The sequence below is a fragment of the Protopterus annectens genome, chromosome 8.part0 (genome assembly GCF_019279795.1).
Source record: "Protopterus annectens isolate FY-2018-M chromosome 8.part0, PAN1.0, whole genome shotgun sequence".
Lineage (NCBI taxonomy): Eukaryota > Metazoa > Chordata > Ceratodontiformes > Protopteridae > Protopterus > Protopterus annectens.
Genome location: NC_056741.1, coordinates 1672777127 through 1672790923, shown reverse-complemented (window position 1 = coordinate 1672790923; position 13797 = coordinate 1672777127). Strand labels below are relative to the sequence as shown.

At 44.3% G+C, this 13797-nt stretch overlaps 1 protein-coding gene across 1 annotated transcript in view; it reads right to left on the bottom strand.

Annotated features, from left to right (window-relative positions):
* Positions 1-13797, bottom strand: part of LOC122809594 (exosome component 10-like) — a 1034611-nt gene that overhangs the window by 662236 nt on the left and 358578 nt on the right. Inside the window, exon 7 of the mRNA XM_044081202.1 lies at positions 402-517. Coding sequence (XP_043937137.1) covers positions 402-517 — 116 coding nt within the window. The remainder of the gene's footprint in view (positions 1-401; positions 518-13797) is intronic.

The window sequence follows — 13797 nt, the reverse complement described above, 5'->3', positions numbered from 1 at the left end:
CTGTAAGTGAAATGCTGCTAGCTGAGTCTTCTACCTACTTCTGTCTCTGAAAGATGCTATTACACAAAGTATAGACTGAATAAAGGCTTTCCTTCAGCTCAGCAACATGTGGTGAATTGTGCTACAAGTGGTGCTTGAAAAAGGCATCTGCAGTTCATTTGAGATTTATTTGTTTCACTGTCTTAACTTTTTGCGAGCACGTTAACATTTTACCTGTAACAAGTAGTACAGTAAGTATGGTGTTACGGAATGCAAATCAAATTTATGGCAAATGAGAAAAGCAAAACTAAGTGACAACAAATAATATTCAGCCATCAAGAAATAAAGTAAACTAACATGCAAATTAGATTAAATTTTTGTCAGTCAGTTGGATGAACAGAAAAAAATCCTTATTTACTTACACCAAATATAGTGACAATAGCTGTAGCTATTAATGAGCCTACATAATGCTCCCTTCGTTGTGCTCGATCCTCTTTGTCCAAATCTGGAAACAAAGTGCTTTTCCGATGAAGCGGTTCTTAAAAGGAACACAAATTACTTGACTTTAAAAGTACTGTAAAGACATCACAAAAGACAAAAGCCAAAACATACTAAATATGCACGTTTCCAAGGCATGAAAAGTGAGCACTAATTTAAAACCATGTCATACAGATCAAAGGTATGGCTAAGTAAACTGCAGATTATAAAACAAAACTAAGGTAAGAGAAATACCGGGACAATTTTGTTTATTTGAATTTGTTAGCCAGGGTAAAGCACTGATCACAAAATACCAATCAATGTCAGCCCAGAAAACCAAAGAAACAAAAACATGTATACACACTACAGTACAGTAATGTAATTATGATGGGCATACATTATACACAATGCCAAACAATCAACTAGATGTGTAATTAAATGAAGCAAAGAAGACCTAAAAAACAAGCAAAAAAAAAAAAAGTGGAACATAACTACAGCTTGGGTAAATTAGAAAAACTGATGTTAGATAATTATTTCACAGATGTATCACAAAAAAACAATACATCCTATCTTGAATTTCGAAAAAATAATATATCACAACTATGAAATAAATGAAGGTGTAGAGGAATAAAAAAAACAGTGCTTGGTCAATGAAAAACTGCTGGCTAAATGGCAAGTCTACATAGGAAACGTTCCTTGCTGAGCTCATGACTAGATTCATCTTTTCTGTTACAGGGGGTCCATGTGCTTTAATCTAGCATAAAGTGTAGCACTTCACACCACAAGATGGCATGCAAAATTCCCGAGACTACCATGCTCACATACAATCAGTGTGTGAGCATATTCCTCCCCAAAAATGGGTAGGAAGTTGAATAAAGATTTGACATGTGAAGTGTTAAAAGGCAACACACAAATTCATGCATTCCTATCTTACAAAGTACTTCAACGGCATCCATAAAGGTCTGTTGGAAGTGCCTCAAGATCAGGGGAAGAGCAGAAATCTTGGATCCACCAAGGATGTTCTGTTTCATGATTACATTCATCAGGAAGACCCTCCTTAGTCAGCATTTTGGCTGTCACAAACATAACAGATATAGTCAGAAGACTGCCAAAAAAAGCTAAAGGATCAGAGGGTTGAATCACCAAGTAAAGTCATGCAAACAGAAAGCCTGACTTCAAGACTTGTTATAGACAGAATAATGCTCTGTAAAGTTTGTAAACAGAGGAACAATTTGCTAGGGCACACATGCTGGCAACAGAAAATTTTCTGAAGCAAGCACTACAAGGACTCACTTTACTGGAATGGGCTATGTAGAATTTCTAGCTGGCAGGGAGACACCTGATGGCAAAAGGTAATGCAGCTGGTAAACCACTAAAAAGGGTTTGCTTGGTGAATGCAAGCCTTTCCTTCCAAAGAATAATACAAGAAGCTATACTACATTCCTATTCTTTACGTACCCTTTCAGCTGGAAAATGACCTACTTGGGTGCAAAAAAGGTGTGAAAGGGCCTCTATGCCCTGGTTTCCCCTCCGATGTAAAAAGAAGGGAGATGAACACCCAGGGTTATGGTCAATTTAGAAATTTGTTTTGAAAGGAAAAGCGGATTGCTCTGGAGAGATATCAAATCCACTTCACTCGCCAGATATGGCTCCCTATAAACAATAACATCCAGCATCAAGATCTAAGGAAAAAATGTAATGGCCACCAGGAAAAGTATTTCCAGGAAAAGAATTTTAATGTTGCTGAGCTCAGAAGCTCAAAAAAAAAAAAAAAAAAAGAGGAAAAGTAAACCAGTCAACCATGAAGTTCAAACGAGGGGAGAGATTCAAGAGCGAGAGAGAAGCATCACTCTTTCAAGGCGCTAGCATTCCAAGGTAACCACAATCCAAGCCTCCACTAGGTCATAGTGTGCAGAAACAAATGACATGTGCATCATGGCTACAGAACTGAAATCCAAATCAGAAGGGTGCCCTGAGGCATATCAAGTTCATCCATAAGCTGAATGCAGAAATCAATACTGGGCATCAATCCATTCAAACTGAGAATAATTTCCAAATGGAGGCAGAGCCCTGCTGAGTAGAAAGCCTCTTATTTGGCATCAGCAACCTATGAGACTACATTGGTAACCCGGGGGGAGGGGGGTAAGTCAGAAGCAAAGTCCTGAAATGGAGACTTATGCCAAGCAGCCCCAAAACAACTAAAAGGACAGCCTTGGACTGAACACAAAGATTTTACTGACTGCCAAAAGGTGAAAGCATGCTGAGATGAGACATGGAATGATGGAGAATTACAAAAATGTGTACAGGAATCTCCTATGCTGAGGAACAAAGAATGTACCCAATTCAACCTTCCTCCTTGCCTTGGTGAAATAAGCACAACACAAGCACAGTCTGTTCCCCTTTTTTAATTTCTCCAAATGTTTAGGGTTTCTAATACGTGAAAAGCATGGACCCCAATCCTAAGTCAAGGTAAATTAAACTTCATGAAATCAGTACTGCACCAAGAGTATTCTTCTAAGCACCCACAATGAACCTAGAACTGCCTCCTCCTTTAGCTTGTATGGCGTTACCAGAAATGGCAGGATATTTAAGCATGCCTGAAAATTCTTTGAGGACTGTTGCTCCAACTACTACTGGAACTGCAACTTCTGTAGCATCTTTATTCCACATTGGTCTAATTTCTGCTTGCATATCTTATGATCATGTCACTCAGGTCATACAACACCATAGTTGCTATGTGCAGCCAGTTCACTAATCAATGCTACTTTTGACCTTTTAACATCAAATGCAAGATTTAGTTTATTTATTCATCTAGGACTTTGCCAAATGGGATAGAAAGTACAGTTGTGTACCTACCATAAATGTAGATGTTAGAGTGTATTCACTGATGCAGTCATTACTCTTGGGTTATCCTGCTGGCAGGCCACCCTGGCAGGCTACCCGCAAGTCTGCCTGAATTCCAAAGTCTAGGTCCGGCGTTGGTTGCTGTCGCCTCTTCCCTGATGTCAGTGCGCCACGGGTATAAAATATGCAGCAGACACCATTTTCTTCAGTTTTTCTTGCCCCAGATGTCAGGTGCCCCCAAAATGGTAGGCTATAAATTTGGCCAATAATTATGCATGCAGTAAAATAAACATTTTCTTCATCTACAAGCAAATACACCACATAGGTTGTATAGGATAGAGAAGTATAGACAAATCCCAGCCAAGAAAAGGGGGATGGTGGGTGAGTAACCTAGACTGCAACAGTGAATACACTCGAACATCTAAATTTATGGTAGGTACACAACTGTACTATGTTCATCGTGTTTCACTGTTGCAGTCATTACTCTTGGGTTGAATCCCAAAGCTGAGGTTGGGTGGCTGGGCCTAAATAGGATTAGAAGAGGCTATAAGGCCCTGCAGGACTGCAGTGGCAAAGCCTGCTCTGAATTTAGAGTAGAGAGGTAAATGGTAGTGCTTGGTAAAAGTGTGCACTGAACTCCAGGTTGCGGCCTCTAAAATGTCTTTGGTTGGTACTCCTCTGAGGAAGGCTGCTGAAGTGGCTGCTGCCGTGGCTGAATGAGGCCTAATGCCCTTGGGCACTGATTTGCCATGTTGTGAGTAGCAGAAACGAATGCTGTGGCCTATCCATTTTGAAGTAGTCTGTTTTGAGATGGGGTTTCCTTGAGATCCTGCAGCATATGCCACTAAGATTTGCTCAGTCTTTCTGAAAGCTTTAGCTCTGTCCAAGTAGAAGCGTAGTTGTCTGTGTATGTCCAAAGAATGCAGGAGTCTCTCACCCTTATTCTGTGGGTTTGGATAAAAGGTAGGCAAATGAATGGTTTGGTTAAGGGCCACACTGGACACTACTTTAGGCATAAACGTTGGGTTCGTCCTTAGAGATTCCCTGTCTGGATGGAAAATGATGAAAGGTTCCACAGCCATGAGTGCCTGTAACTCTGAGACTCGTCTTGCAGAGGTTATTGCTAGGAGCAGAGCTGTTTTTCAAGAGCTGTATTGGCTGGCTCAAAAGCCGGCAGTGTGAGTTTTTCCAAGACATAATTGAATTCCCATGCAGGTATTGGGGTTCTCCTTGGAGGCCTTACGTTTTTGACCCTTCTGAGGTACTGCCTTAGCAATGGAGGAGAAAAAATAGGTGGTTCTGTATTGTAATGAGCTAAAATGGCAGAGGCATGAATTTTAATTAATGAAAAGGATAGGCCTTTGTCCAGCATCTCAGTTAGGTATTGTAAAATCTGAGGAATGTTTGGTACCGATGTGTCAATTCCTTGTGCCTGGTTCCAAGCACAGAATCTTTCCAATTTTTCTGCATAAGATTTTCTGGTACTGGGCCTCCTGGCCTCCAAAATAACATCCATGACTGCTTTAGAGAGAGGTCTGTTTTGAATGGCTACATTATCCGCCATGCTGCCAGATTTAGGGTCCTGAGTTGGCTGTGCAGAATCTGATTGTTTCGCTGGGTCAGTAAGTGAGGAATTGGAGGCAATGTCCATGCTGGGCCTTGAGACAAGCTTTTTAGGATTGGGTACCAGTGCTGGTGTGGCCAGTCAAGGGCAATCAGAATCATTTTTTGGCTTCTCTTGTCTGACTAGGAGTACCTTGGGGAGGAGAGGCAGAGGAGGAAAGGCATATACTGTTAGGTTTTTCCAGCTGAATGATAAGAGCATCCACCTTCCATGCTTGCTTGTGATAAGTCCTTGTGCAGAATCTCCGTAGTTGGCTGTTGTGAGGGGAGGCAAATAGATCTATGTCTGGGCATCCCCACTCCTTTGTTATCATGCTGAAGACTTGTGGATCCAGTTTCCACTCGTGGGGATCCGTGATGTTTCTCCTTAGTCTGCCAGAGTATTTTTCTTTCCTGGCAGGAATTGTGCTTGCAGGTGTACTTGATATGTCAATGCTGTGTCCCACAAAGTTGTGGCTTGTTGGCAGAGGGGGTAGGAATGAGTGCCTCCCTGCTTGTTTATGTACCACATGACTGTAGTATTGTCCATCCTTATCAGTAGTTGTCCTGGATGAAGTAGAAAGCTGTCAGGACATTCTGAACAGCTAGCATCTCGTTTTGATTTATATGTAGATACATTTGGCTTGTGGGCCATGTGCCCTGAATACATTTTCCTGCCATGTGGGCCCACCAGACATAATCTGATGCATCTGTTGTTATTGACTGCCCGGTTGTGGGTAGAGTGAAAGGCTGTCCCTTGTTGAGGTGACAGGCCTGTGCCCACCATCGAAACTCCTGTTGCAGGCAAGGAATGAGGGTAATTAATGTTTCCAGGTTTTGGCAATGTTGAGTCCAAACACATTTTAGGTACCAGTGAAGTTTCCTCATATGCAGAATTATCATATCAATGCATATTAGCAGAAGGCAGGATGCCATGAAGCCCAAAGCCTGCAGAATTTTTCTTGCAGATAACTGGGTCTTTGTTGCCAACATTTTGAAGTAAGTAGTCCGTTGCCTTTGTTTGTCTGGTGTGAGATAAGCCATCTGGGCAGTTGTATTTAAGCTTGCACCCAGGAATATTATCTCTTGAAAGGGTACTAGTTTTGATTTTTCGTTTGCTGTGTACCCTAGGCAAATTAATCTTTTTACGAATGCCAGATGCTGTAGTAAAATATCCTTGTTCTCTGCTTGTATAAGGCAGTCGTCCAAGTAAGGATATATCTGAATTCCTCTTTGTCGGCAAAATGCAATCACTGGTGCCAGGCATTTTGTGAAGACCCTGGGTGCAGTAGATAAGCCAAAGGGCAGTGAAGAGAATTGGTAGTGCATTGAGCCAGCTATGAATCTGAGGTATCCTCTGCATGACTGTCAGATTGGGATATGCAGGTATGCCTCTTTTAGGTCTAAAGTTACAAGTCAAGCCTTCTTGCCCAGCATGGGCAGAAGCTGCTGTAGAGTTAACATTTTGAATTTTGGAACGTCCAGTAATGTGCTTAGAATAGACAGGTCTAGTATTGGTCTCCAGGCTTTGTCCTTTCTGGGTACCAAGAAAAGTCTTGAGTAAAATCCTTGTCCCTGCTCTTGCTGTGGTACTTGCTGAATGGCCCTCATGTTCATGAGGGGCGAAACTTGGTTTTGTGCCTCTGCCCATTGATTGTGTGGCAGGTCTGGCATACCTTTCGCCTTTGGCAGGGTGTGAAAGTGGAACCTGTATCCCTGGGACACTATATTCAAGACCCATTTGTCCTGGGTGATCATGTGCCAATTTTGAGAAAAAAGTGCTAGTTTTCCCCCTAAGGGGGCTGCCAAAAGATAAGTGTTTGGTGCTGGCAGAGGCAAGTCATTGGGACTGTTTCCTGTATGGCTGTGATTTGTCTTCTCTGCTTTTGGAGGTAGAAGCGCCCCACTGTTTGGACCTGTATGAGCCCTGGGGCTGGGATCTGCCTCTGGGGTTGTCTGTATCTGCCTCTCTGTGGCTTGTCTGACACTGGAAAGGACCAATTCTTTGTAGGCCAGTTCCTGCTAAATCTTGGTGGCTGTACCTATAAGAAATCCTTTACTGTTTGCATAGATTTCGCTTTGTCCTCCATTTTCTTCAAAACCTCCTCTGCTTTAAGACCAAATAAGGTATCATGCTGTAATGAAGCATCTAATAATGTTGCTTTAACATGATCAGGCAGATTCTGTTCCTTTAACCAACCATGCCTCCTAATGACAGAACCCGTAACTGCGGCCCTGCAAGAGGCCTCCAGAGAATCAAAACCACATTGCAATGTATGCTTTCCCACTTGTTCCCCTGCATGCAATAAATCCTGCATTTCCTTATTTTCTGCACAGTCAGAATTTGCCAACATTTTCTGTTTTAGCAGTGACATTAAGTATTGCTGATATTTAATCATATGAAATTGACAATTTAAAGCCCTCACAGCCAAGGTAGCAGAAGTGTAAACCTTTTTCCCCCATCGGTCTAGTGCTCTTGAATCCTTGTCAGAAGGGATAGAGTTTTTTGCAGTAGCAGCCTTGACCCCCCCCCCCCCCTTGGGACCCTTTGAAATAGTTTCTGGGTCAGCAGCAGGGTTTTTATAAAGAAATGTATGTGAATCTGGAACCCTGTAGTATCTGTCTGGTTTAACAGGGGCTGGAGGTAGAGAGTCAGGAGTAAGGCCGGACTCCGAAAATACATCATCTACAATGTCTAATACAGGGGGAATAGCAAGGGGCCTGTGCTGAGGTAGTAAAAGAAAATCTCTACGCCTTTTCTTTGATTCTGAGTAATCTTAGCTCTCCCAGTGGAAGTGCTCCCTCATGGCATGCAGGGTTTCCCCACAAGAATAATCCTCAGGAAGAGAGGCTGAAGGGATAGATTCTTCAGCATCAGAATCCTCATAGGAAGGAAGAGAGTATTTCTGTACAGAAAAGGAGTTAGATGAAATGGAAACCTGATCTGAAGGGTCATAATCTGTCTCTTGCCTAGGCCTCTTGTCAGGAAGGGGATGGGAACCCCTGATCAAGGTAATTAGGTCTTCGGCCATTTTGAGCATCTGTTTTTTTAGGCATGGAAGTCAGTGCTGGAGAATGCTGTACTTGTTTCTTTGTCTTTAGAGCTGCTTTAGTCTTTGCTTTGGAAGCTGAAGTTGGCTTTACATATAACTGTGTAGGTCTGAAAACACCCTCAGAAGCCGATGCCTGCTCAGCAGCTCTGGACCCATCTGAGGGAATGGTTTCAGAGTGTCCAATACTTTCAGTATCCAGACGCCTAACTGGCTCCACGTGGGAGTCGTCAGCGGCCCGTGGCTCTGAGGTAGCGGGCATCAGGGGCTGCAAAAGCACCCCACTGAGAACCGGCGACTGGCTTAGCAGAAGCCTCGTCGTCTGTTTTGGATCTTGGATGCCTGTCCTTTTCTTGCGTTTTTCAGAAACTCCGGTCGTCGGCTGTTCCAATGGCATTATATATTTGAATCTTTGGCCAAAGTAATGAAAAGCAAAATCGAACAGACGCTTAATAGTGCGTTGGTTAAATCTAGCACAAAACCGACAGCTAGCAAAGTTGTGATCAGGGCCTAGGCAAGGAATACAGTAAGAATGAAAATCCTTATTAGGTATTTGCTTCCCACAAGAAATTTCAACTGTTAACTTTTTCTGACATCGGTCTGGAGCAAGAATAAAGTTTCCCCAATGGGGTACTTAGCTTTAATGAAGACTTCGGATCTGAAATTAGTCTGTGAAAATCTCAGGACCGGCACTTGAGAAAGTACAGTTTTGTACCTACCATAAATGTAGATGTCCGATAGATATGCAACTGCAGTCATATCATATGGGTTTGTCCTGCCTCAGGCAGCCCTCGGTCGGCCGAATTCCAAAGTCTGGGTCCGGCGTCGGCTGGTGTTGCCTCCTCTCCGACGTCACAACGGCTGGAGTATAAAGGCATCGGCCGATGCCATCTTCTTCAGTGTTTCTTGCCCCAGATGTCAGGTGCCCACTTAGGAAAACTAAATTTTGTAAACGGATAAAAAATAATCCCAAGCATGCACAACAGTAATAAACAGATACACCACAGGAGATACCCCCAGCTGAAGGGAAGAGGGGTAGTGACCCAAAAAAAAGGATACAGAGGGGTAGGAGGGTGGGAAAATCCGACTGCAGTTGCATATCTATCGGACATCTACATTTATGGTAGATACAAAACTGTACTATGTCCTTCAAGAATGCAACTGCAGTCATAACATATGGGTTGAATACAATAGCCAAGCTGGGGGTGGAAGGAACTATGATAAGGATGGTGTAGCTATAATCCCCTGCAGGACTGCCGAAGCAAAGCCTGCTCGGGATCTGGAGTATAATGGCAGGTGGTAGTGCTTGGTAAATGTATGCACGGAGCTCCATGTAGCAGCCTCTAAAATGTCCTTTGTTGCACTCCTCTTAGGAAAGCTGTGGAAGTGGCTATAGCTCTGGTGGAGTGTGGCCTAATATTGGCTGGCGCACCTTTTCCATTAAAAGAATAGCAAAATCTGATGCAATGTCCAATCCATTTTGAAATTGTTTGCTTGGAGATTGCCTTTCCCTGTACTCCAGCTGCATAAGCTACAAACAGCTGGTCAGACTTTCTGGTGGCCTTAGTCCTGTCCAAGTAGTAACGTAGTTGTCTGTGTATGTCCAAAGTATGCAGTAGTTCCCCCCCCCCTATTTTAAGGATTAGGGAAGAATGTAGGCAGATGAATAGCTTGATTTAGACACACCCTGGAAATAACTTTTGGCATGAATGTAGGATTTGTTCTTAGGGAGACTCTGTCTTGATGAAAAATGAGGAAGGGTGGCACTGCCATGAGTGCCTGCATCTCCGAAACTCTTCTTGCAGAAGTGACTGCCAAAAAGAAGGCAGTCTTCCATGAAAGAAATTGCATTTCTGAGGATGCTGCTGGCTCAAAGGGAGGAAGAGTTAGTTTTTCCAACACATAGTTGAGGTCCCATGCAGGTACTGGCTGTTTTCTAGGAGGTTTGATATTCTTTATCCCTCTTAAAAACTGTCTTAGCAGAGGATGCGAAAACACTGGAGGGTCACAGTTGTATTTTGCTGAGATTGCTGAGGCATGAATCTTTATTGAGGAGTATGAGAGTCCAGTATGAGACAGTTCTGCCAAGTATTCCAATATCTGAGGAATACTCAGTAGTTCTGTGCCCTGACCCTTTTTGGCATTCCAGATGCTGAATCTTATGCTGAATCTTTTCCACTTGGCTGAATAGGTTTTTCTGGTGGAAGGTCTGCGTGCTTCCAGCAAGATCTCTTGAACAGATTTGGAAAGAGAGTTAGGTGTTGAAGTCATGGAAGTCTCCAGGCTGTCAGATGCAATGTTTTCAGGTCTTGATGTACAGTCCTGTAATTGTGTTGCGTTAGGAGCAGGGGCCACAGGGTCAGAGGCCATGGTTTGGTCCAAGTTATGGTCAATAGCAGTGGGTACCAATGTTACCTTGGCCAGTCTGGCGCTATCAAGATGCCTGTTGGTTGTTCTGCCTTTATTTTCAGTATCACCTTGGTCAGCAGAGGTAGAGGGGGGAATGCATAAATTTTTAGAGAATTCCAGCTGAAGGAGAGAGCATCCGTTTTCCAAGCTAGAGGGTGATGAGTCCTTGTGCAGAACTTTTCCAGGTGATGATTTAGGTGGGAAGCAAAAAGATCTACGTCCGGTATTCCCCATGTCCTTGTCAGTTGAGAGAAAATGTGAGGGTGCAACATCCATTCGTGTGGATCCATGAAGTTTCTGCTCAGATTGTCCGCCAGTACATTGTCCTTGCCAGGTACAAACTGGGATTGTAAGTGTATCTTCAGGCTCAGGGATTTTTCCCAGAGCAGCATTGTTAGTCTGCAGAGGGGATAAGAATGAGTGCCTCCCTGCTCGTTTATGTACCACATGACAGTGGTGTTGTCTGTCCTTATTAGCAAATGTCCTTCTTGTAGTGATTTTTCGAAAGTCTCGATGGCATGCATCACTGCCAACATCTCCTTTTGGTTTATGTGCAGATGGCTTTCCTTTGGCGTCCATAGACCTTGAATGCATCTGCCCTCCATGTGCGCCCCCCCCATCCATGGTCTGAGGCGTCTGTTGTGATCATTTGGCCTGCTTGAGGTCTGTTGAAAGACATGCCTTTGTTTAGTTGACTGGCTTGGGCCCACCATAGAAATTTCTTCTGCAGGCATGGAATAAGTGGGATTATGTCCTCTAGGCTGTTGCTGTGCTGAGACCATAGGTTTTTTAAATACCATTGCAGCTTTCTCATATAAAGTCTTGCCAAAGGTATCAGAAGAATACAAGATGCCATGAAACCCAGGGCCTACAGGAATTTCCTTGCAGTCAGCTGGGAAAGCCTTGCTAGGCCTTTGAAGTACTCTGGTAAATGCTGCTGTTTTTCCTCTGTGAGGTAGGCCATTTGTGTTTCCGTGTCCAGTTTAGCTCCTAGGAATGTAATCTGTTGAGATGGTAGTAATTTTGACTTTTGAATGTTGACTGTGTATCCCAAGGCCTGCAGTAGATGCATGACATAGTCCAAATTCCCTTTTAAGGTTTGTTTATTGTCTGCTCGTATGAGGCAGTCGTCCAAGTAGGGGTATATTTGAATCCCCTGCTGTCTGCAGTGTGCCACTACTGATGCCAGGCATTTCGTGAACACTCTGGGCGCAAGAGTCAAGCCAAACGGCAATGCTGCGAATTGATAATGCTCTGTTCCTGCAAGAAATCGGAGGTACCTTCTGCAGCTTTGTCTGATTGGGACATGCAGGTATGCCTCCTTGAGGTCCAGAGTGACCAGCCAAGACCCCTTGCCCAGCATGGGAAGAAGCTGCTGTAACGTCAGCATTTTGAACTTTGGCACAATGAGTGTTTAGATTTGACAAGTCCAGTACGGGTCTCCATTTGTTTTCTTTTCTTGGAACAAGGAACAGTCTTGAATAAAATCCCTGGCCTTGCTCCTGAGGAGGAACCCTTTCTATTGCTTTTATACTTAATAGTTTGGAAACTTGAGAGAGTGCCTCTGCCCTTTGATGATGTGGCAGGTTTGGCATGCCTTGTCTTATTGGTAATGTGTGGAAGTGAAATCTGTAGCCTTTGTTTATCAAATCCAGAATCCAATTGTCTTTGGTTAAGATATGCCAGTTTTGTGAGAATAAGGCTAATTTTCCGCCCAAAGGTGCTTCTCTTTGAACCTTTGTAGGCGGTACGAAAGTGAAGTCATTGTGATTGCCCCTGTGGTGCAGCTGAACTGTCTGCGCCACTTCTTTGATTAGGAGGTTGCCATTGGCGGCCCCTGTAAGATCCACGGTGTTGTCCTCTACCCCTGGCTCATCTGCTTTTTCCCCTTTGAAACTTGTCAGAGCCGGGGAAGGACCAATTCTTTGAGGGCCAGTTTCTGCTGAATTTGGGTGGCTGAACCTGAAGGAAATCCTTTACTGTCTGTACTGACTTTGCTTTTTCCTCTATGGATTTCAATACATTTTGTGCATTAGCACCAAAAAGCTTTTGTTTCTCCAAAGGTGCATCCAGTAACTTTACTTTAACATGGTCAGGCAAAGATTGATCCTTCAACCAAGCATGTCTACGTATTACAGCCCCAGTCATAGCTGCCCTACATGAAGCTTCCAGTGCATCATAACCACACTGCAGAAAATGGTTATTAACCTGCTGAGTGCTATGTATATGATCCTGCAGTGCCTTTTTATCAATAGGCTCAGAAGAGGCTACCTTTTTCTGTAAATCATCCAGGAGAAAATCTTGGTACTGAAACATGTGAAAAAGGCAGTCAAGAGACCTCATGGCTAGGGTACTAGAGGTGTACACTTTTTTACCCCATCTCTCCAGGGACCTTGCTTCTCTGTCAGCTGGCAGTGGGTTTTTGGCAGAGGAGGAAGCCACTCCCTTGGGGCCCTGTGAAATAGTTTCTAGATCCACAGAGTGGGCCTTAAAAAGATGCTTGTGAGTGTCAAGGACCCTATAATATCTGTCCGGCTTGACGGGAGCAGGAGGAAGAGAGTCAGGGTTGGCACTGGAGTCAGAGAAAACATCATCCAAAACATCCATAACTGGAGGGATAGCCAGAGGTCTGTGCTGGGGGAGCTTGAGGAAAGTACGAAGCCTTTTCCTGGAGTCAGAGAATTCCTGACCCTGCCATTGAAAATGTTCCCTCATGGAATGCAGAACTTCCCCAAATGAGAAATCCTCTGGAGGGGAGGCAGAGGGAATAGATTCCTCAGCATCAGAGTCCTCATAGGCCTGGAAGGTTTCTTCTTGAGTGTCAGAGTGCTCAGAATCCCCAGAGGCTTCATCCGAGGAGAGGTCGTCAGCCTGCTCAGTTCTAGGCCTTTTCTCTGCAGGTGGCTGAGAACCCCTGTCCGGATGAGGCTGAGACCCCCTGATAAGGGAAATAAGACCTGCAGCCAGAGACATGATCTGCTTATCAGAGGAAGGGGCCTGGGCAGGTTTAGGATGGGCCTTGGCCTGACTGGCGGCCTTAGCACGTGCAAAGGCCTTGATGGACATGGAAACAGGAGGCCTAGCAGCCCCACGTGCAGGAGTTACCTTGTCCACAGAAATGGTGTCGGGTAGGTCCAGAACTTCGGTTTCCAGAGGAAAATCAATAACTGGCACCGGAGAGGTCTCGGAGAGCGAAGGTCGTGTTAGCGCTGTGTCGTCGGCCTGGAGCGGTAGATTTACCCCTTCCGAAGGAGCCGGAGCGCTAGTAGAGGGTTTAGGAGAAACATCGGTAGTGGACGCGGGCCGAGGATGTCGGTCCCGGTCCTTGCGTTTTTTAGCAGATTGGGTTGTCGGTTGTTCCGACGGCATGATATATGCAAAAGATTCACCGAAGTCCTCGGCGAATTCTGCCCGGCGCCTGGGAGTGCGCTTATTA